The 22,166-nt window shown below is 45.9% G+C and overlaps 1 protein-coding gene and 1 long non-coding RNA gene across 2 annotated transcripts in view; one reads left to right on the top strand and one right to left on the bottom strand.

Annotated features, from left to right (window-relative positions):
- The window catches only part of EGLN1 (egl-9 family hypoxia inducible factor 1), a 39,828-nt gene extending 17,873 nt beyond the window's left edge, over positions 1–21,955 (bottom strand). The window contains exon 1 of the mRNA XM_075089504.1: positions 20,891–21,955. Coding sequence (XP_074945605.1) covers positions 20,891–21,814 — 924 coding nt within the window. The 5' untranslated portion in view covers positions 21,815–21,955. The remainder of the gene's footprint in view (positions 1–20,890) is intronic.
- On the top strand, positions 8,855–12,271 carry LOC142055486 (uncharacterized). The gene is made up of 3 exons (XR_012659948.1): positions 8,855–9,114; positions 9,976–10,738; positions 11,868–12,271. It is a non-coding gene; the product is annotated as an uncharacterized LOC142055486 (long non-coding RNA).
- Positions 21,956–22,166: the final 211 nt, after the last annotated feature.

Below are 22,166 nucleotides of genomic sequence, written 5' to 3'. Positions count from 1 at the left end.
AACTAAACCTGGCAAGAGAAGTCAAGGATAACAAGAAGGGCTCCTTCAAATACATCAGTAGTAAGAGAAAGACTGGGGAAACAGTGGGCCCGCTGCTGAACGACGTGGGTGCCCTGGTGATGCAGGATACAGAGAAGGCAAAGTTACTGAACGCCTTCTTTGCTTCAGTCTTAAATGCTAAGGCTGGCCCTCAGGCATCCCAGCCCCCAGAGATGACAGAGAAAATCTGGAGAAAGGCAGACTTTCCCTTGGTTGAGGAGGATTGGGTTAGAGATCATTTAAGCAAACTGGATCCTCACAAATCCAAGGGCCCTGATGGGATGCACCCACGAGTGCAGAAGGAGCCGGTGGATGCTGTCATTAAGCTACTCTCCATCATCTTTGAAAGGTCATGGAGGACAGGAGAGGTGCCTGAGGACTGGAGGGTAGCCAATGTCACTCCAGTCTTCAAAGAGGGCAAGAAGGAGGACCTGGGAAACTATAGCCAGCCAACCTCAACTCCATCACCAGAAAGGTGATGGAACAGTTCATTCTGGAGGTCATCTCCAGGCACGCAGAGGACCAAGAGACGATATCATGCCTGACCAGCCTGACAGCCTTTCTATAATGGTGTGACTGGCTGGGTCAGTGAAGGGAGAGCAGCAGATGTTTTCCTTCACTTCAGCAAGGCTTTTGATACTGTCTCCTATAACATCCTCATAGGTAAGCTTAGGAAGTGTAGGTTAGATGGGCAAGTTGACCATGAGCCACCACTGTGCTCTTGTGGGCAAGAAGGCCAACAGTGTCCTGGGGTGCATAAAAGGGGTGTGATCAGCAGGGCGAGGGACGTTATCCTCCCCCTCTGCCCTGCCCCAGTGAGGTCATATCTGGAACACTGTGTCCTGTTCTGAGCTCCTGGTTCAAAAGAGACAGTGAACTACTGGTGAGAGTCCAGCGGAGAGCTACCAAGATGATCAGGGGACTGGAGCATCTCCCTTATGAGGAAAGGCTGAGAGACCTGGGTTTGTTCAGCCTGGAGAAGCAAAGGCTGAGGGGGATCTTACCAGTGCTTATAAATATCTAAAGGGTGGGTGTCAAGAGGATGGGGTCAGACTTTTTTCAGTGGTGCCCAACAGGCACAAACTGGAACTCAGTAAGTTCCACCTGAACATGAGGACAAACCCCTTCCCTGTGCGGGTGCCAGAGCAGGGGCACAGGCTGCCCAGAGAGGCTGTGGGGTCCCTTCCCCGGAGACACTGAAACCCTACCTGGACGCATTCCTGTGCCCCCTGCTCTGGGTGTGCCTGCTCAAGCAGGGGGTTGGACAAGATGATCCCCAGAGGTCCCTTCCAACCCCCACCATTCTGTGATTCTGTGATAATCAGAAATCAACTTATTAATTTCATCACTAACCATTCAGAAAGAGTGCAGAGAAGCAACATCTTTAAGAACTATAAATAACACTAAAACAAATTACAACAGTGCACTAAAATAGTAAGAAGTTAAGCCTCATTCAGCTACATCACTCAAAATACATTCTGACAGTAATTTGCGCACACCAGATTTCCAGAGCCAACCACATGACATCAGCAGGCACACTGCTGGATGACACATGAAAAAGCATGGTTACCTATTTTAAGATTATTACACATGCTCAGTGTATTTGTTTAGTTGTGTGAGATCTACTGGATAAGCTGAACTTATATTACCTTAAAAATAAAGCATGCACACTAGCCCAAACTTCAAAGCTGGAGACTTTTTATACTACTTAATACCAGGAGAGGCTGGGGAGGAAGGAACCGTATGCATTAAGGGTGGGCAAGGGGTTGTTGGTTTTTGCTTTTATTTTTAAACAAATCCTCACTGTGATATCTGTGAAAGTGAATGGCTGAGAGATTTGCCATTTAAAGAATATCACTCATCACCGCTACCATTCTCCCCACAAAACTATACCACAGTGAGAAGCCTGGTACTTCTTCCCTACAGAAGATAAGGAACTGTACATGATAGTTTTGTTAAATATTAGGATGTTTACGTATATCTGTGTTCATGTGTATTAAAAAAGGACTTAGTTATTTAATTTGTTGCTTAAAACTGTAATTTTGTTTCTGCTTTAAGGGGCAAAATAAACATATAACCAAATTTAGCTTCCAGGAAAGATATCTTTATATGAATTTGAACGTTGTGCAACTGCACGGTAATAGGATTACATGTTTAGTACTACGGTTAGCCAGATACTTGAAGGTACTTGTGTACTGTAAGTATCTTAAGTTTACTGCATCTACACGAACATTTACTGAAGTGTCGAAGTCAAGGTCTCAGCTACCACCTCTAGATTTTAACCGCAGAAGGATTTACTGCCATTAACAGTATATTGAGGAAATTTATTTACAAGGGGACATGCATGATTCAGCATGCCCACATTATTCCAAACTTCACACCATACACTATAGCATTCAGTCCTACTATTCTAGTCCAGACAATTCTTTGAAATTATTTATAAATTAAAAAACCAAATAACTAGGCACTGAAATGCTAATAGACAAAGCGCTGCTTTAATTTATATTAACACTGCACAAAAGTCTAACTAAGGTTTAAAGCCAAATAGCAAGGAACAGCCTGTAATATGCTTTCAAGTCACCTACAATTTAAATCCAAGGAATGCTGACTCTGCCCATGCTGCTTTTTATGGGCTTTCACACAAACTGTCTCCATCCAAGCCCTTCTTTCTTTATAAACCCACCATCACACTGTAATAGGGCCTGTCTCCCAGCTGGTATAAACAACACTTGGGGTTTTTTGGTTTTAACCGGATCACCCAGTGTATCCAGTTCAAACGTAAGCAGGCATTATACAAATCTACGGGTGTTCCAGCTGTGTCAGGCTCCCATCAGTGCTCAAGGAAAGCCTTGAGGAACAGCTGTGGCCACACAGAGTTAAGAGCTGACCATAAATGCCAGGAGTAGGACTGCTGACGTTGGCATGCAAGTAAGAAAAACGACTCCAAAACCCACCCCTTTGATGTATGTCCCAGCAGAGCCAGCCACGCTCTTTCAGGTTAAGAAGGCGTTCTGCCGTGACGGGGGAGGCTGCGCCGGCTGGGTGCAACTGCTGGAGGAGGGCAGCTCAGGAATGCGATGTATTTGCTCCAGGAGTACGTGGTGTGGCCCCACGAGCACGAGAAAGATCTGAATGTACCCAACACTGACTCCAGGCAGCAAGAAGCACTGGAGGAAACTGCCCATCCTCGCCTGCCCAATACAAAAGCCTCACTGTGTCCTTAAATGCCAGTTCAGCTGACTCTACGGCAAATTTAGGCTCTTGGAAGCCACATGATGATCTTCAGGTTAGGACCTCCTGTAGAGAGCAGAGCTCCCTGGTGCTGCTCCAACAGGGTTTTCCCCACTCTCCCCACTGATCACAACCACTGATGCCCCATGAGACCAACATGATGGAAAAACACATCACCCTCATGCCTTGGAAGAAATAAAACATGCTGCATTACCAACTATCAATCGATTAAAAAGAACCCATCTGGTTTGTTTCAAGTCCATTTATACTTGGCATTAGGAAACTGCTATGAAAACCGCCAATCCAGGCCAAAAAGTTACCTACTTTCTTCCTTGCCACTATTTCAGTAATAAAAATAACATTTGCTATATTCAAACTATTCACCCTTCCTAAAAGGCAAGTAGGCTTCTCCACTGATTGGCCCTTGCCTGTGAACAACAACTAAAATACCTGCTGATGCCATCTGTCAAGGCTCCTGCCAATCACCATTGCTATCACTGCAAGTCAGCAAGTATCACGGTTAGAAGTAGGATACTAACCTCAACCTCCACTCTCAAAATCAGGTGGTGGTGGAACCCAAACTCCACACAAAGCAATGACATAAGAAGAAACGCTGTAAGTGTATGAAACCTGGTGTTAAGGGGAACAAGAAGAAAGCCCCTCTGAAATAACTTGTCACTGAGATCTTTTTCATCTTTCAAGACACTCAGAAGAGCACAGAACCAGGACCTCTCTCCCCAAATGCTCACACAGAAAGTTTGAAACCCTAACACTGGCTGAGTTCGCATGCAGCCAGTACTTACGCACTCTTAACCGTCTTAAAAGCAATGCTATTTAAAATAGGGAAGCACACTGTTCCACATCCCACCCAGAAGTCATGGATTTCAAGAAAGGACATGCACACATCATTCTTTCATGTTTCTGCAGAAAGGTTTTCCCATCTGTCCCAAAAAGTTCAATCAGCAGGAACTTTTCTGGCAAACCAAGGGACAGTTAGAGCTTTAAAATCTGCTGTACTCACTGGGGAGAGATTGCAGGGATTAGCAACAGTACCCTAGATCAGAGTGTCATGTCAGACGATGAGGACTGTTCCATAGGACATATTTATGCAACCTACACACAAGATCGGCAGAGCTTAAGTTTTATTGTTCCAAGCCTGTTCCCAGCTTTAAGTTGTAATGAAAAAAAAAAAAATATTAAAAAAATATATGCAAGCTATAATTGATGAAAAACTGTTTGCCTCAGTCTGCAAGCACCCTGAAACTACTCAAGGATATGAATTCATCATCTTCAGCAACAGCAGTGAAAACAACTGATAGATGATGTACAGTGAAACAAGAGGGAAGACAAATTAAAAAGACACCAGAAGGAACAGCAGCACTGACAAAAGTCTGCATTACCTGAAGGGGGAAAATAATGCCGAGTACCATGCGAACTAAAGAACAAGTGGAACAACAACCAATTCTGCAAAACACTAGATTCCTGGTTTCTATACAAGAAAGCAACTTCCCCTTCAAGTCAGCAGGCAATCACTTCAGATTTCAGGGCTGGCAGAAGTGTATTTTTCAGCCACAGGCCATATTTTAAAATGAAATTTCTACATCATTACTGAAAATAAGCAACAGATCTTCTGAAACATATATCTTATTGTACACTAAGAGCGGACAGTAGTTTCTGAATAGGAGGCAGGATTTCAGGAAATCACCCACGGGCAGCCAACTGATTTACTAACTTCTGTTTCATGTAGTAGATGGCCCTGTACCTTTACACTAAAGATATTACAGATCCCAGAACTCACTTTGTATCCTCTCCAAGTCTTCACCTGATCTGAGATGTGCAACCAAAGAAGAGGAAAACCAATTTTGAAGCCACAGAAAGGATGAAGGGAAGAAGAGGAAGGAAGAGGAGGAGCGGGTAAGAGCCCATGGACGGCAGAGGCACTTGCCAAACACGGGCTGCAATAACGATGGGAGCAAGTTCCACAGCACAGGTTTTAATTGCGAATGCCCTGCTACTAACCCCATGAAATCAAGCTGCAAGAACTAACGACTGAAATACCCCATCAGGCCTCAGTTATAATTGCTTTTCTGTGTCCTCCTGTCCCTTAATCAACCGCACTACAAAACATCTCAGACATCAGAGGTTACTCTCAGCACACAGAATTGCAACTGAAAATAAGAAAGCCACCACTCCATGTACAGCACAGTACTATTGTGCTCACGTCCACCACTGCGTGCAAAAGGCTGCTCACATAACCTGCCTCCCAGGTAAAATGTTCACATGGAGCAGCCTTGCAAAAAAGCGAACTAGAAACAAATGAGAAGTCAAGTCAAATTGCAGGTGCTGTAACAATAGATAACTACAGTTTTCCTAACAAAATTCTTCCACTAGTTCCAGATGGAATTGACTTACTTCATGATTTAAACAATTACCTAGTTTTTGATGGGGGGTGGGTACACACAGAATTATCATATATTCATAGTTAGCTTACATTTAATTATAAATTCTTCAGAGGAAAGCACTAGTTTTGTATTGCTTATCCACATGAACAGAAAGGGATTCAGGTCTATACAGGCAGTAACGCATAACAATATTATCTGCTTACTTAAAAACTGTCTTCCTATTTGTGAATTTAGTTTTAAACAACAGATCTTAGGATGCAATCCAACACCAACATAGCCCAGGACACTCACGAGGAGCCAGCAGCGTACCGTGGCAGCCGGGAAGGACAACAGCACCCCAGGCTGCATTACCAGGAACAGAGCCTGTAGACTGGGGGAGGTGAGGATCCCCCTCACCCAGCACTTGTTGGTCCTCAGCCTGTACCACTGTATGGGGTTCTTGAGGTGCAGGGCTTTGCATTTGCCCTTGCTGACCTTCCTAAGGCTGCTGTTGGCCCACGCCTCCAGCCTGCCTGTATCTCTCTGAATGGCAGTCTGCCCTCAAGCGTATCACCTGCACCCCCAGTCTGGCAAACACACAAACCCTCAAGTGCCAGTAAAAAGACTGTAATATATTTTATTCCCAGGACCAATACAAGCAATGCTATGCAGCTATCAGCAAGACTACTGAAAGTTACTCCAGAAAGAAGAATTTTCTTACTGTAAAGAAAGAAGGAAGAATTTCCTTCCTTCCTGTAAAGTCAACCTCAATTAAGGGTTTCTAAGCCAAGATAACTCTTCCTTGCAAATGAAGGACAGCTGACAAAGAAGAAGTGTAAGGAGTTTTTCAAAGGGATAAACCTCAAAGGGACTCCATCTTCCTGTCACTGTCAGATTCTGTTCTTCACTGAACCCCTGAAGAATTCCTTCACTCCCTGTGGAAAGCTGTACCCAAACTGGGGAGAAAAACAAAAGAAAAAAGAAAAAGAGAACAGTATTTTGGGAATTCTCCCTCATTCTAAGGCAGTTTTTCTCTGGGATTTTACTATAGAGCTATTACCAGCTGAACTGTAGAAGCTGAAGCCTCAGTGGTGAGGAAAGGTCATTTCTTACTAGCTTTGTCTTCCAGTGGATGTACCTTCAAAATAGCAGAATGTGTGTTTAGAAAAACTAAAAGGCACAGGATAAAGTAAAAATCAGAAACAACACCTCTGCAACATCCATGTTGCTATATGAGAAGACATACTGAAAATAAAGGTAGCAGATCATATCTTCTTTTCTTGTCCAATAGGGGAATATTACTTTCCATGTTTGCAAGGCTCTTTATAAAGTTTAGAACTAAACAGGTAAAACTAATGGATGTTTATCTTATTAATACCTATCTAGCCTACAATATCGTTTTGGCGTAGCCTTTGGCTCTTAAGAGAGACCACTCCCGTCTTCTATTTTTGCTGAGGAAAATGACAAAGTCAGGACTCCAGTCTAGGAACTCCTGTGTTGTTCTTGAGTCTGTGCCAGGTGTTAGGAGGCCTTCGGGACTCACTACATGTCATTTTCTCCAAACTATAATGGAGGTTTAATAAAAATTTACTCAAGGCATTAATTTTGATGTAAAAATTAGACATTTTTAAGTATAAAAAATTTTAAGCGTGGATCTTAACTCCCGAGGCATTCCAAAGTACCGGAAAAGGCAAAGCAAATAGCAATAAAGTATTAAATTGCAATAGGAATTTCACTCAGCAACCTAACCTCCTTTCAGTGAAAAATTAGAATTACCAGCAGGATCCCCACCGGGCCTGTGTATTCTTCATATGTGACCTGGGAAGAGCAGGTGAGGAGCAGAGTGGCAATGTTTACATGCAACACGATAGATGTTGCGTAATCCATCCTAGCCCTGACCGCAGAAAGATGCACAGAAGGCTAAAAGGAAACCAAGTGCTTGACAATAAAATGCAGGTGAAATTCAGTAAAGTAAGTGCAAAGGAATACTCCCTGGGAAAAAAATAAAAGTCTCCTTATACATAGTGACGTCTTCTAAACTGGATAGTATAACTTTAGAAAAAAACTGTAGTAAATACAGGCAGCTCTCCCAAGAACATCACCGCCGCACAGCAGCAGAGGCAGCTAAAGTGTCATGAGTCACTAGACAGGGAAAGGCGACATAGAACACAGCCCTATGCCAGCATGCACATTCATTATGTACTTGTACATTAATACTGTAATTCTGATTGCCTTAAAGAGGGATTAGCAGAACCAGAAAAGCAAAAGCTGCACAGAAGGGCAGCAGCAATGACCAGAAACATGGAACAGTACCCATCTGAGTAAATACTAAAGACACTACAATTCTTCAGTTTAGGAGGGAAAGACTGTCAGCTGAAAAATATATGGAAGAAAATGCCAGACTTCTAAAACCGTAAGAAGAAAAACTACTAAGAAGTGAGTTTTCACAATACAGAGTCCAGGAGACATTGAAATCACCAGGCAGCTGGTTTTAAACAAAAGGAAGTTCCTTTTCCATCTAATCAAACTGTGGGACTCGTTGTGACAGGATGTTGCAGAGGCCAAAAGTACAAATGGCTTTTAAAACAAGATTACATAAATTAATGGTGAATATGTCCATCCATCCGTGCGTATTACAAGCAGTGGTCCAGATGCAACCTCTGGCTCAGAGTTCCTCAGTTGCCAGGAGGTGGACGGTATACAAAAATGTCAGTTTATATACATTTCAAAGCTTCATACACATACCAATTATTTATATTTACAACAAATATATAATGGTATGAACATAGATAGATGACAAATAGTTGTGCGAAACGGAGACATCCAATAGGGAGGAACTCCCATCCAGCAAACACGAGAAGGCAAATTGCTGGAGTCTGAAACTAATTAGCCAGAGTGCAAAAACAGTGTGAGTTTTGAGCAGAGTGGGTTATCAGCATTTGAACAGTGATAATGGCTGGTTTATATGGTGTTTCACTGCATTTTTTAATTTATTTTTTTTTACAGTAAGACTGAATACTTTTCAAAAACACACAGCTTTAACCTACAATTCAGGGATAGCCTAGCATCTAGTTCATACAGAAGGTCACTTCAGATGAGCACAACTCCATCTGGCTTCCATTTTCAACTAGATAGAGGGCATGGATGGTCAAACTGGCATCTCCCAGGAGGCACGTGGCTCTTATCTTTCAAACACAGTCCTTGCGGAGGATAGCCCATCAACAGGGTGCCTGCAACTGCTGAATACCTGGCAGAGAGCAGCAACTGCGGCAAACCTAGTCCTCTGCACCCCTGCTGGGGACACAGCCCGCCTCTCCTGGTACCTGCTCCTTCTCCTCTCCCCTTGTCGCAAAGGAACCCGCCGCTGCGCACCGAGGTCTCCAGGGGAGCACAGGCAGGAGGGAAGTGGGCAGGAGCATCAAGTATGTGTGGGGAATACAGACGGAAGAAGAATGGCTAGAAGGTAAAATAGGGGGTGAGGATTATAACTTGAGAGCTGCAGGTTTTTGATTTATCCAACAGCCTGACAAATTATGAGCTTGACTCTTTCCTGTTCAGAAGTTCCCTCCTCACCCTTCTCTGATACTGTTTTTAAATGTTAAGTGGGTGGCATTTTTCTTAAGTAAAATAAAACTAAAGTGTACTGAAAATAATTTTGTCCATATGTTTGTTACAAATTTGCAACCTAGAGTAAATAAGGGAAATACTAAAGTAAAGCACTTTTTAGTAGTTTGTGGCTTTGAAACAATGTATTTCACTTTTCTGTCTGCCTAGCAGAGAAAGGATAGCTATCCCTAGTGCACTATGCTCTCTCACTATAGAAGTTGTCACATGACACTAAAATAATTTTGGAGAAAAAGTATGACACCCTTCCATAGATAAATAATTTATTTTCATTTCTTAAACTTTTGCTTAAATCAGTCTGTGAAGCATACACATGTTAAATCAGCAAGCTGTCCGAGGACAGGAGGCCGAAATGGGCACATGCGGATATGAACTGTAAAACAGGCAACATGGGAGAAAAGAGCGAAGGGGCAGCAGCACCGACAGTAGTACAAGCGACCACCAGGATGACCAAAAGGGATTCAAGCCAGGAATACTTCAAACTGTTATTTTATTTACATAGCCAATCACAATGTTCATTTAAGACGCAAATGACCTCTAGTAGGAAGACAGACTTCTGGTCACTTCACTCAGAGATGCAATAAGCAGGACTTACCACTGACTGTGCCACTGCTGAAAAAAACCCCTATCTTAAAAGGCTGCAAAAACCAACTTGTTTTATAGCTCCTCCACTCTAAACTGCAGTATTTTTCTTCTACAGGAAGGCTGGGGTTGGCAGGCACCTCTGGAGATCATCTGCTCAGAGCTGGGTCACCCACAGCAGGTCGGGTGACCAGCAGTCAGGTTTTGAATATCCCCAAGTACGGACACTCTGCAAGCTCTCTGGCAACGTGCTTCTTTGTATGAACACCCTCACAGTGGAAAAAGCGTTTCTTACGTTTAAGTGGAATATCTCACATTTCAGTGTGCCCATGGCCTCGTCACTGGACACCACTGAAAAGCCTGGCTCCCTCTTCTTCACTCCCCCCATCAGGTACCTCTACACACTGATACAGCCCCCCCGCACCTTCTCCTCTTGAGTATAAACAGTCCCAGCTCTCTCAGTCTCTCCCCGTACAACCTGAAAAAGCAAATCCACTCCTATGAAGAGTGCTACTGACTGGCTGATGCTCTGCCATATAGGGGCTAAAGGAGACATAAATAAGGTTAAGCCAAACAGAGGTACAATTAAGCAACATCTATTTCACTGGGCATCATATAATATGCCAGCTGAAACTGAGTCGGTTTAAGATGCCCTTATCAACTGGTCACAGCTTCCTTTCTCACAGCAGCAAGGCTGCGTGCCAGCTGCCTGAACAACAACACAGCAACTGCTGGAACTGGAAGGGCCCGATGCCTTCAGCCGAGCACAGACCACACGCTGTTTGAATACACCAGAAGCTGTTGAGGGAACTCGGCGTCCACGGCGAGGGTTAGCTGCTTGAACAGATGCTTCAACAAGACAGAGAGCAGAAACAAGATAGGTATGTTATTAACCAACTGCTATTTCCAAACTGCTTTGGAAACCTTTCACATGTTGCACCCCTGGGCTTTTTCACAGCGCAGATTACTTAAACGTATGAGAATTTCTGCCTCAAAATGAGTACAGACCAAGTTTTTGATCTATAGTGATTTCAATTCCACATTATCACAATAGTCAGGTTAGTCTATTGTAGCGTTTTCGTTTAAGTTGACTAGTAACTTTGGGACTGTTCTAACTATATAGTTGCAACCTTCTGAACTATGCAAGCAGGAAGATAACAGACCCTGGCACACCAGAAGGTCAGCAAGCCGCAGCAACAGTATGCCCAGCAGAGAAACCTACAGCCTCTGCCACTTCACCAAGAATTTTAAGCTATCAACAGAACAAAGTGATGTGAATTGACAATACAAGCTCCTCCTGTGAGCAGATTTTAAATATCTTGAAATATAAGAAAAAAAACTAAAACCAAAAACCACACCAAACCAAGCAAATACTTATAAACCCCTCAAGTCTTCAGCCAGTTTACTGCATTTTAAAGTTTCTTACGGTCATCTGACAATCAACGCAACAAATCCCCCACCCTGTTAGGACCACAAGGGAGAACAGCTTCCTGAACTCCCTCACTGTGTTCACCTTTGTATCATTTTCAACATAATACTTGTTTTTGGTGAAACAAGGGAAGGCAGTCTCAGGCTCTGCTCTCACAGCAGCACATTGGGGCCGCGTAGCAAGCAGCATCTCCGCAAAGCTGTACATCATTTGTACAGTCCAGAATGCCTTCATGGTCAAACTATGTGCTCTGAGCTGGTCTGACCCTAAATTGATGTGTAAAATTAATCCTCAGGCATAAAATAGTCTTTTTCGTTAGGCCCCATTAATTACCCTACAGGTACAGACTTCACCTCTTCGTTAGAGCACTGTGTACACAGCATATTCATAACCACCCTACCTTCACACACAAAGTCCATACAGACGTGCAGGCATGCACATTTCTACCCAATTCCTATTTATAACATTACATGCTAACACAAACACTCTTGAGTACTTTTAAGTTAAATACCAAAGAACAAGAAAGACTTCAAGTGTAAGCAGCTGTTACGTGCATAAAAGCATTGCTCTGTTTTTGACAGACGCTGCCCTGGAACAGAGAGTGAATTCGCTTTGGACCTGAAGCTTACGACTGCCATTTACCAGCTAATTCTGGCACAAGCCTGCACTGAAAATACGCTTGATCAGCTATCATCAACCGACAATCTTCAGAAACTGGAAGGAGTTTACAAGGGTTTAATGAGCACCAAATGACTTTTTCAAAAGGCCTCAAAGACCAGCATTAGTCCTTCTTTTGAAGGGTCCAAGTAGTAAGTCACGAATGTGGAAGACAAAAATGATATAATAAATAACAATTACTGCATTCAGTAGTAGCTGCAAAGTTGAATAACTTTACTGTTCTGTTCACTGAAAAACTGCTTTCAAAGTATTATTTCCTTAGTGTAGTTTAAAAAACATGCCAATGATTAAAGATCTTGTATTGATATATTACGAGTAAATTTATTTCCAAGAAACACTGGCACAGTCCTTGGATTGTCCACAGTCACTCCCTTACTCTAAAGTAACAAAATACAGCAGCACAAGCGACAGGGAGCCTCATCAGCATCCCATCGAAGAATTAACTAACCAACACGCAACAGTCCCAAACTCCGTTTTGAACAGAAAAACATACTGTCTTTGTACAAGAGCTCTCCAAGGAGCCTAAAGAAAACCTCTTTAGCTTCTGGATGGGCAAGGAGAAACTGTTGCTCTACATCGAGTACCCCTTTCCCTTTTATAAGGCAAGTTTCCTTTCTGCTGCAGCAGAAAGCCTTCATTTAAGTTACGGGTAGATATAGCTTACTAGCTTCAAGTATACTATGTACATACCTACAGGTATATACATAGACACTAGCACTCAGTACAGGACAACATGGCAGCAGCTAGGAAGACAGCATTTTGCAACCTTCCAATACCAACCCGGCCTCTTGAAGCCAAAAGCCGTCAGACATTAACCAGCATGGTCTAAACACCACATCGGAATTATAAACACCATGAATGCAGGTAAATATAATGAAAGAGAATAATATGCTGCCTATTTGTTTGCAGAAAATAGCTGGCAACCCGTTCAGAAATTAAGTATCACCTAGAAAAAGGGAAAACATCTCTCAAACACCCAGTCAAGGTTACTGATACCACTAACCCACAGATCGGAGGAGAGCTGCTGTTCAGACAGTCCTATGACTTGGCAGGACATCATTTCCTAGGAATTTCAGTCCAAGAGGCCACTGGCAAGGGAAGACAGCTCTTCCTCTGGAGCTGTACCAGCTAGGATGAGAAGTATCCCACTTGATTTTTGGGCGGTATTGAATTTAGCCCATTCTGCGCAGGAGAGAGAGCGTAGCACATCAAAGCAACATGGTCCGAAAATCATTGATACCACTGACAGGAAAAAAACTAATTACCCACAGCATATTGAAATCACCGATGTGCACAAACCACAAGGCTACGGGTTCCTCATCTCCAGAACAGTAACAACTCAAAAACTAACTGCAGCTGCACAGTCAAAAATTACTGGAAAAAAGCAAGCAATAAGCCAACCCAGAATTTCACAGAGCTATCCTAATGCACCAGGGATCGGAGAGGGAACAGGACAAGAAAAGTGAGATGGTACTGAAATTGCCCGTTTCAGACAGAGCCCCTGAAGCAGAGCCAGTGCTGCAGGCACACAAGGGGATGCAGCTGAGCAGGGCCCTTCCTTAACAGCAGCAAACAGCAGCACATCGCAGAGGATGCCAGTCTAGCTCCATCTTGAAACAGTGAAACCAAGAATTGCTTTGATGCTAATGAATTTCTAGAATAATGGATAGGGACAGCCAATAAGGATAAGAAATCTAGCAAGTACGTTGGTTTTGAAGCTTGGTGGGGGAAATCAGTTTTCATTTGGAAAAAAATACTTTCTTCCTTGTACACGTTACATGGGATCACATGGCGGGTAGACCAGCAAAGCTTCTGTAAAAAACTGTCACAAGGAAGATCCTTGGATGACAGAAGAATGAATTTCTGATGGCAAGAATTGAGTCTCACACTGAACATGGAAGAACCAAGAAAAGAAAGGTTAAGAAAGAAAATAATACATAGCTAGCAAAGATTTCTTAAACTGCATTCAAATTTTCATGGGCAAATTTTGGGATAACCAGTCGTTAAGTGTTAAACTAAGGCTGTAGTTTGGCAAACACTTTAAGCTGGCATAAATTTGCATTGCTGCTGAAAGAAAGTCTCACCATCTGCCAGTCCCCTGTGCCAGCACAAACATCCTAACACTGAACCAGGAGCGCTTCTTTTGCCAGTTTATTTTTCAGATGGATCAGTTCCCCAGACCAGTTCACAGGATGGCCATGTAAATACTTGTGCTGGCAAAGAAGAGCGACTACTTCTCCGGCAGCGCCAGCCAAAAGTGTTCGCTGAACTACAACCTAAGACACAGGGGTATGGAGAAGTTCCCAGTAGTCACAGGCGGTGCTCCCCACCCTCAGACACGCCACGTTCATGCCACACTTCAAAGCTGCAATCACCACACAGCTGCCCCTCAGAAACTAGTGTATCTTTTTAACTTTCTCTAGTAGGAGAACCTGCCGGAATCTCAGCAATGTTCACATTTTCATTGGCCATAAACAAGTATCTTTTCTGGATACTGTGCTTCTCAGTCTAAAGGTTATTTGCATTAGAGGCAGCAGACAGTCCGTTCTGTTTGGGACCCAAAACGCTCATTTGTGAGGAACAACAAGTCAAACTGTACTCATCGCATGTCAGGCCTCTACCCCAACAGGGACAGAACAACTGTGGGCTGCTGAGTAACCATGAATCACCCTACAATCCTTCACTGACCAGAACGCTCGTCTAGAAGAAAACACCATTGCCAACAGAAACACTGCTGTCAGGAAAAGAACTGATAAGGATGAGCATCAGTCATATTCTATATCAAAGTCAAGCAACTCAAGAGAGTATTGGGAGACTGAGACAGACCTAGCTGCACTTTCCCACGACTCAGTGACAAATTCAAACCCATACGGGCATCCATCAGGAACCAATTAGATCCATAAATTTTCTACCAAGAAATAAATTCAAGGCGTGTAAGTGAAATAAATCCCCAGAATGACAGAGAAGGATCTCTGTAACTGGGCATGCCACAAGCAAATTGAGGCAAAGCCCTCCCGGCTTTACCGACGTTCCTCAGCCTGGAATGGCAGCTGCAGCTCTTGGGTCCTCTGATCAGAGTGGGACTCATCCCAGCTGCAGCAGAGCCCTGCAGGTGCCTCTGTGCTCACTTTCCTTCTACCTGCCCTCTGCCACCATCATCACTTCTCTGTACCTGCTTGGTTGCTAAGTCCTTATTCTCTACCTCTTATTTTCATCTGTCATCTTATTGCTGTACACACCCTCATGGTTATATTTTGCAGAATAAGATATAACAGAACATCCAGAAATCTTGCTCGGGTCTCCTGTATGCTGTTTTAAACAGCATCTGCGAAACTCAGACTTACCAATTCTCCTCCCACGGCCCCTCTCAGTGCTACAGGGGTGCTGACAGCTTCAGCTCCATCAGCTGATTACTGCTCCTTAGTTACATTCTCTTTCCTTGGTACCATTAATCCAACAGGTTTGTAGGAAAGCTGCTACATAAATAAACAGCCAGCGCAGAGAGCCTCTTCTTTCTAGTTTCTAGAAAAGCTAACAGCAGGGTATGAGAAATCCACTCACTCTTAGAAGATTATTTTCTAAAGGAGCATTACTAACTTTGAAAGAAGCCAATTTCATAGGGCACAGTTGGACTAGTCTGAATCCAGAGCACTCAAGGTCTTCAGAAAGCTCCAGGATCCTCTAGCGTGCATCACCACATTGAAAACTGATGAGCATTCAGGGAATTACAAGCAGCAGTTAAAGTACTTCTGATGAGGTCAGTTTATTTCAAGACTGGAGGCAGGGAGAGAGTAAAAAATGAGCAATTCTGTAACTCCACAATTTCAAGAAAAAGCACAAAAGCAGGCTTTCACAATGTGCAGCCAATAAAGCAAATTTTTAAGCCACTGGTGGCTGAGAAGCAGTACATGCCGCTGGCCTACTGGTAGAGACGGGAGAGCTTTAAAATGGAGCAATCTGAACCGTAGCTCATCCATCAGGTTGCGGAGGAGTGGGAATTAAGCAAAAACTAAAGGGATATAACAGGGACTGTTAAACTGTCTATTCCATCTCCTACCAATAAAAGGTACGGGGTAGGGTTAGGAGATGGGTGGTGCTGGGTGTGATGGGAGCAGAGGCAGGAAGAGCTGATAGATCAGACATCCATTTGCACAGTGATTATTCAGAACCCAGTCGGTGACTGGGATCTCCCAATACTATTGCAATACCAGTAAAGGATGCAAATTTCAGATTTATATGAAGTTTTAGATGATCAGCAGAGTCCACAATAGGGGAAAGAGAAACCTGGGGGAGAAAAAAAAAAAAAGATGAAGCTGCTCCCTCCCCTGCCCCCTTCCCAGCCTCTGTGTGGGGACAGAGGAAAAACCTGGGTGAGATTCAGGATTTCATTCCCGGACTTTGACAAGCAGGTTTATACCTCCACTGGCTATCTAAGACAGGACAGGCAGGAAACAAATACATCCACATACAAATGCGGTAACTGATAAGAGAAAGGGAAAAAATGAGAATTAAAGTTTTGAGAAGAGATTAAAGAAGAAAAATCTAGAAAACAACAGGAAGCAGGAGAAAGACACTACAGCTGATGTGTGCAATTATGTGCTACCATCTGCTAGAGAAAAGAAGGAAGCAGAGTCTGGAAAGAAAGAGACTAAGAGAACAAAAGCAAGGAATGCAGTAAGTCAGGACTTCTGAGATGAGTAAACACTTAGCCAATCTGTAGCTGCTGTACTGTCCACACATGTCAAAGACAGTTGGCTAGTTTATACCTACTGCTATACAGATACCTTTCAGGCCGGAGACTAATCTACTGATGGTCAGGTCTAAGCAGAAACACATCAGTTTAAGTGGATCAGTTCTAGGTAGCCCAGTTAGTCCAGAAAAAAAAAAAAACCCAAGAGGCTTTCATATGTAAAATCTCAGGTTTCTCACACTTAAAATGTCACCTTATTTTGTATCCTTTACCTTAAGAGGTTGGCCCTGGTGAATGTAAATCAGTTTAAAATAGATACCATTAAAACAAAGTAGCTTTTTCCCTGATAGTTTTACAGGCTAAGAGATGGAGAGTATACGTCTCAAGGCCTATTTCTTTCCCTCTTTCCATGTACTGCTTCACTTTCAGTAAAAGCATACGGGACTTAGTAGAAGCGATGGCAAGTTCAATGCAAAAAACATCAACACGCATCCAGGTTAAGTCTTAACTAAGTTTGAAGTGATAATCTAGGTATCATTCTCTTCCATTTTATCTACAGCTATTTCTCCCCAATGCCAAAAAGAATTAGTCTTGATCAACAGTGCCATTAAAACCTTTGATCAATAACCCATTCAACTCTGTAAACGTACCCAGCTGCTAGTTAAAGCACAGAGAATAAACTCAAAGATTTTACAGGTGTATTTATTTAGCTAACAAAACATTTTGGAAGACTCAGTAATAGAAAGAGGGTAGGAATTTCAGCACACTGTGGAGTGGATTTATTTATGATTCATTCCCTCTAATAGGATATGCTTGTTTACAGAGCTTGAACTAGATCTGGTAAAGGTTAAGGATTCAATAAAAGCTCCTGTGACTCCTGTGACATAATGCCAACCCTTGCACAACATTCAAAAACAAAGTCAGTTTTCTAAAACGACACTGCAGTGAACCCAACAACAATATTTTAAGTAACTGGCTGCAAGTGGCTTGGGTTTTTTGCTTGTTTTTCATTTAAAGACCTTTAGAACCGTTAATACAAAAATCACCTTCTCCTCAAAGCCGCAACACTGCACATCTGATTCCTCAGTAAATGGCTTTCTGAGGGAACACAAACTCCTAGACTTCACCACCCCAGATCTCCGCAACACAGCTGCATCCCTGACGTTTATGAGCACAACCCAATCCTAGCAGGTCCCCTGCTGCCTGAGGGGGGTATTTGGGGGATAAGAACAGGTGCATGAGTACCAAACTGCAGTCATTTAACACCGTGCTAACCCATCGCTTTGTGCAGCTAGCCACTGGTAGTGTTTTAGAGAGGGCACGGGGATGCCCGAGGGCTTGAATTCTTTTGCTGGTTCAGATGCTGGGGAATTATAAATCTTGCCAGCGATGCTGCAAATTGGTTTATTTAGCACCTTTGGTAAAATAGTACACTAAGTTCTCCACACACCAACTATGCAAACCACAGTATTGCACCATACACACACAGGAGTAGTAAAATTGTTCTGTAAGAGCTCAGTCGGGCCACGTGGGCTACATCTCCATGCATTTTGGTCCTACTACTTGAAATAAAACCAGTAAGAATAAATATTACACGTGGATCATTCCTTTTAAAAAGTCTTTGCTGTAAATGCAAATCCAATGCACCCACCAAGATGAGAAAGTGGACTGTATTTGACTAAATAACCTCTATGTATATGTATATGACTAAGTGGCATCTGTTGCCATGCAAAGTCACTAACAGAAAAGCTCCAGAGTAACCTGTTGCAGCTATTACAGTATCTGCACCGCATGCCCATCTATAGTGCCAAGAATAAAATGTATCCTGGGACTCTGGCAGCAACACAATCGAACCCTGATTCAGAAAAAGCAGGGGCAAGAAGTGAAGAAAAAAAAATATTTCAGATAAACCAAGGGGTGTCTCTGTGTTTATTTTACATCTTCCCTTTCTCCCTCTTAACAGCCAGAGCCCTGAAGGGATGTATAGACAAAGTTTCCACTGCCAGACTGCTTCCCCCACCACAGTCCTTCAACTCAACTTACTGTGGCATGAATGGCAGAGGAAGGGTGCAGTTCTCCAGGGACGCAAAAGAAGAGTGAAGGTGAAAGTCATATCACTCCTATCCCTGCTGACTTCATGAGTAAGCATTCCCGAACGCTGACAAACCCCATGCTTCAAGAAATCAAACTCTTCCACTGACTTACCCATCTCTTCTCACCAACTGCTTCTGTTAGTTCAACTCGGGAGAATCTGTGAGAGTGGCAGTTTTCATTGTGCTCTTGCTGAAACTGAGCTTTCCTGCAGCACCACAAGCACTGACTCTTGTGGGGAGATAAGCAAGGGAAGGTGAGAAGACGGAAAGTAATGCATTTCTGTACCTCCAAGGAATAAAGGACTGCACCTTTACTGATCTTACCCCTGCACCTGTTCTGATCCCCCAAATACAAAGGAATTTTGGCAGTGACTGAAAACCAAGCGGGGCTAAACAATCTTCATTGCTTTGCTGGTGCTCCACCAAAGCATGCAGCATGAAGAGATTTTTCTCTGAAGTCTCGGTTACTACTTAGAAACATTAAGACACAGAAGTCCAGGAATTGCACGCGTGATGCAGGATTACAATTCCAGAAGTCCTTTTCTAAAGCCCTGGTATGTCCTATTTACAGAAGCACACCGCTATGCATGAAAACAAAAGCAATATTCCTCTTTGCTGCATAAAACTGCAGCCCAGCAAAGCTGCTGATGCTTTTAGAGTGCAAGTTTGAAGCACTGGGGCCTTGAAAAGATTTAGGCCTGCCTGAAAGATAAGTTGGCTTTAAAAAGTCCAAACTAACAGGGATCTAGGAGGAATCTAGACCATGTTCCACCAATATTCCCATTAAAAAGCTTTATCACAGTGCTGGTTCAACTAAAGGTACACAAAGCCCGCATTTCAAAAAAAAAACCCAACCCAATAACAACAAAAAATTCCCACCCACTTTTATCATGGGAGTTTCCCGTGCCCCAAACAAATCCAAGGCTGTTTTTTGCCTTCCAGTTTCTCCCCTCCTCCCTCCCGCAGCTTCCTACCAGCTGAGATTCTGCAGCTGCAGCAACAACAGTCTGTCTGTGACAGTGCAACCACCACGGCAGGATGGTTCCTACCAATTCACTAGCTTCCTTATGTTTTAATAGAGGTAGCAAATTGCGAAGGGGCTTCCCCCCGCCTCGTTTGTTTTGTTTTTTTTTTTTTTTTTAACTGAAAAGATGCTGATGAATATTCATTACTAGTCCTTTACCAAGGGTGTGAATTGTATTTAAAGGACTGGAAGGGAATTGGAAATTTGATTAATACAACGGGAGATTTTGATTCAGTTGTCTGGTCTCAAAATACGGCTAGAGAGTAAGATTTTTGCAGAAAAGAGACTCGATGACAGTAAAAAAAAAAAAGCAAAACTCCCCCCAAAGCCCCCTCACGGCTGTGACTCTGCTGCCCACGGTAGCACCCGCCGGTTTACGGTGCCACCGGGGCACTCGCTCACCCATGCGGGTCTCCTGTCCGCGTTTTTAAGCCGAGCGCTTGGAGGCCGCATTCTGAGCCGGGACTTAGCAAGACCCGACCCATTCATGCGAGCCTATCAAGGTTACGCACTGAATTTTTCACGCTACCCAGCGCGAAGGGCCGCTCGGGGCGAGGTTTTCCTCCCGAGAGCGCCGAACAGCCGGTGCCCAGCACACGCTGCCCGCCGTTTTCAGGTGCCAACGAGTATTATCGCTTTCAGGGTGGGCTTTTTTTTTTCAGGAGAACTTGCATTTCCATACTCATCGCCTAGCCGATAAGCTTCCAGGTCACGTTTTCATCAAAACGCAGGGATATAAATGATTCTTTTTTCTTTCCGCGCCTGCTCTGGGGAAAACCCTCTCACGCCTTCCCAGCGGGAGCGATGGCGGGGGTTTGCTGAGCAACCCCGCCCGCCGCCGCGGCCAGCCCGGCCCGGGCCCGGCGGGAGGCGGCTCGGGGGAGCGGGGCTGCAGCGGGGGCGCACACCCGCCGACGGACAGACGGACGGACGTGCACGCACGCACGCACACCCGCAGACAGGCGCACACACGTGCGCGCACACACGACCCTGCCCCGGGGAAGCGCCGGCTCCGCCGCCTCACTCCCGCCCCCCCCCCCCTCCACGCCGCAACCCCTCCCCCGGCGCTCCAAGGAAGGGGGTGGGGGGGTTACCGGGGGTCCCGGCTCCCGCACTCACTTTCGTCCTGCCGTTGATTTTGTAGTTGCCCAGCTTGCCGTTGCAGTGTCGGATGAGATCGTCCATGCTGTTCATGAGGAGCCGGATGGTCTGGCAGCCCGGCTCCTTGCCCTCCACCCAGGTGATCTTGTCGCCGCGGATGTCCTTGGAGGAGTCGCTCTTCTGGCTGACGAGCTGCCCGTCGGTGAAGCGGCCGGTGTGGTGGAGGGCCCGCACCTCCTGGGCCACCAGCCCACCCAGCTCCTTGCCGAGGAAGTCGTCCACCACGCAGATGCCGTGCTTGTTCATGCAGGGCACGATGTACTCCAGCGCCAGCCGCTGCGGCACCAGCGACTTCGTCTGCCCGTTGGGGCGCAGGGCGGCCCCGCCGGGCACCGCCTGCACGCCGCCCGGGTACAGGTTCGACTTGTCCCGGTACAGCAGCACCGCCTCCCCGGAGGGCGACGGCGACTGGGCCGCGGCCGGGGCCTCCGCCTCACCGCCGCCGGCCGCCGCCGCAGCGGCAGCGTGGTTGTTGGTCAGCGGGGCGGCCTCGGCGGGGGCCTCCGGCGCTGCGCCCTTCCCCGCCCCGGCCCCCGCCGCCGCCCGGCTGCCGCCTCCCGCCGCGGCCCCGGCGCTGTGGGCGCGGGTCGGCGGGGGGTGCCCGCCGCGGGGCTCGGCAGCGCCCCCTGCTGCGGCCGCCGCCGCCGTGCCTCCGCCGCGGCAGATGAGCTTGTGCTTCTTCCAGTCCTGGCGCTGGTGCTCCTTGCTGCAGTAGAAGGAGCTGCGGCAGCGCCCGCACCGCAGCAGGTTCTCCATCTTCCCGCACAGCTCGCAGTACTGCCGGTCCCGCTCGCTGCTGCTGCTGCTGCTGCCGCCGCCGCCGCCCCCGCCGCTGCTCTCGCCGCCGCCCTGGCCGGCACCGCCGCCGCTGTCATTCGCCATGGCGCTGCTGCTGGTGCTGGTGGTGCCGCCGCCGCAGCAGCCCCGCTCCGCCGCCGAGGGGTTATGTAAGGAGGCGGGCGGGAGCGGCGCTAACGCGGGCCCCCGCCCGGCCGCGCGGGGAGGGAGCGCTCACTGCATCATGGCCGCCCGGCTCCGCCGCGGCCGCCCCCCCCCCGCCTCCGCCGGCCCGCGGCCTCCTTCGGGGCGGCCGGGAGCGGGGCTGCCGCGGAGGGCCCGCGCCTCCCTCCCTGCGCCGCTAACGCCGCCTCATCGCCGCCCGGCCGGCGGCGCGGACGAGCGGGGCGGGGGGGGGGGGGAGAGCGGCGGCGGGGGGCAGCCGGCTGGCGCGCTG

The sequence above is a fragment of the Phalacrocorax aristotelis genome, chromosome 3 (genome assembly GCF_949628215.1).
Source record: "Phalacrocorax aristotelis chromosome 3, bGulAri2.1, whole genome shotgun sequence".
NCBI classification, from domain to species: Eukaryota; Metazoa; Chordata; class Aves; order Suliformes; family Phalacrocoracidae; genus Phalacrocorax; species Phalacrocorax aristotelis.
This window is presented reverse-complemented; position numbering and strand designations above follow the sequence as displayed.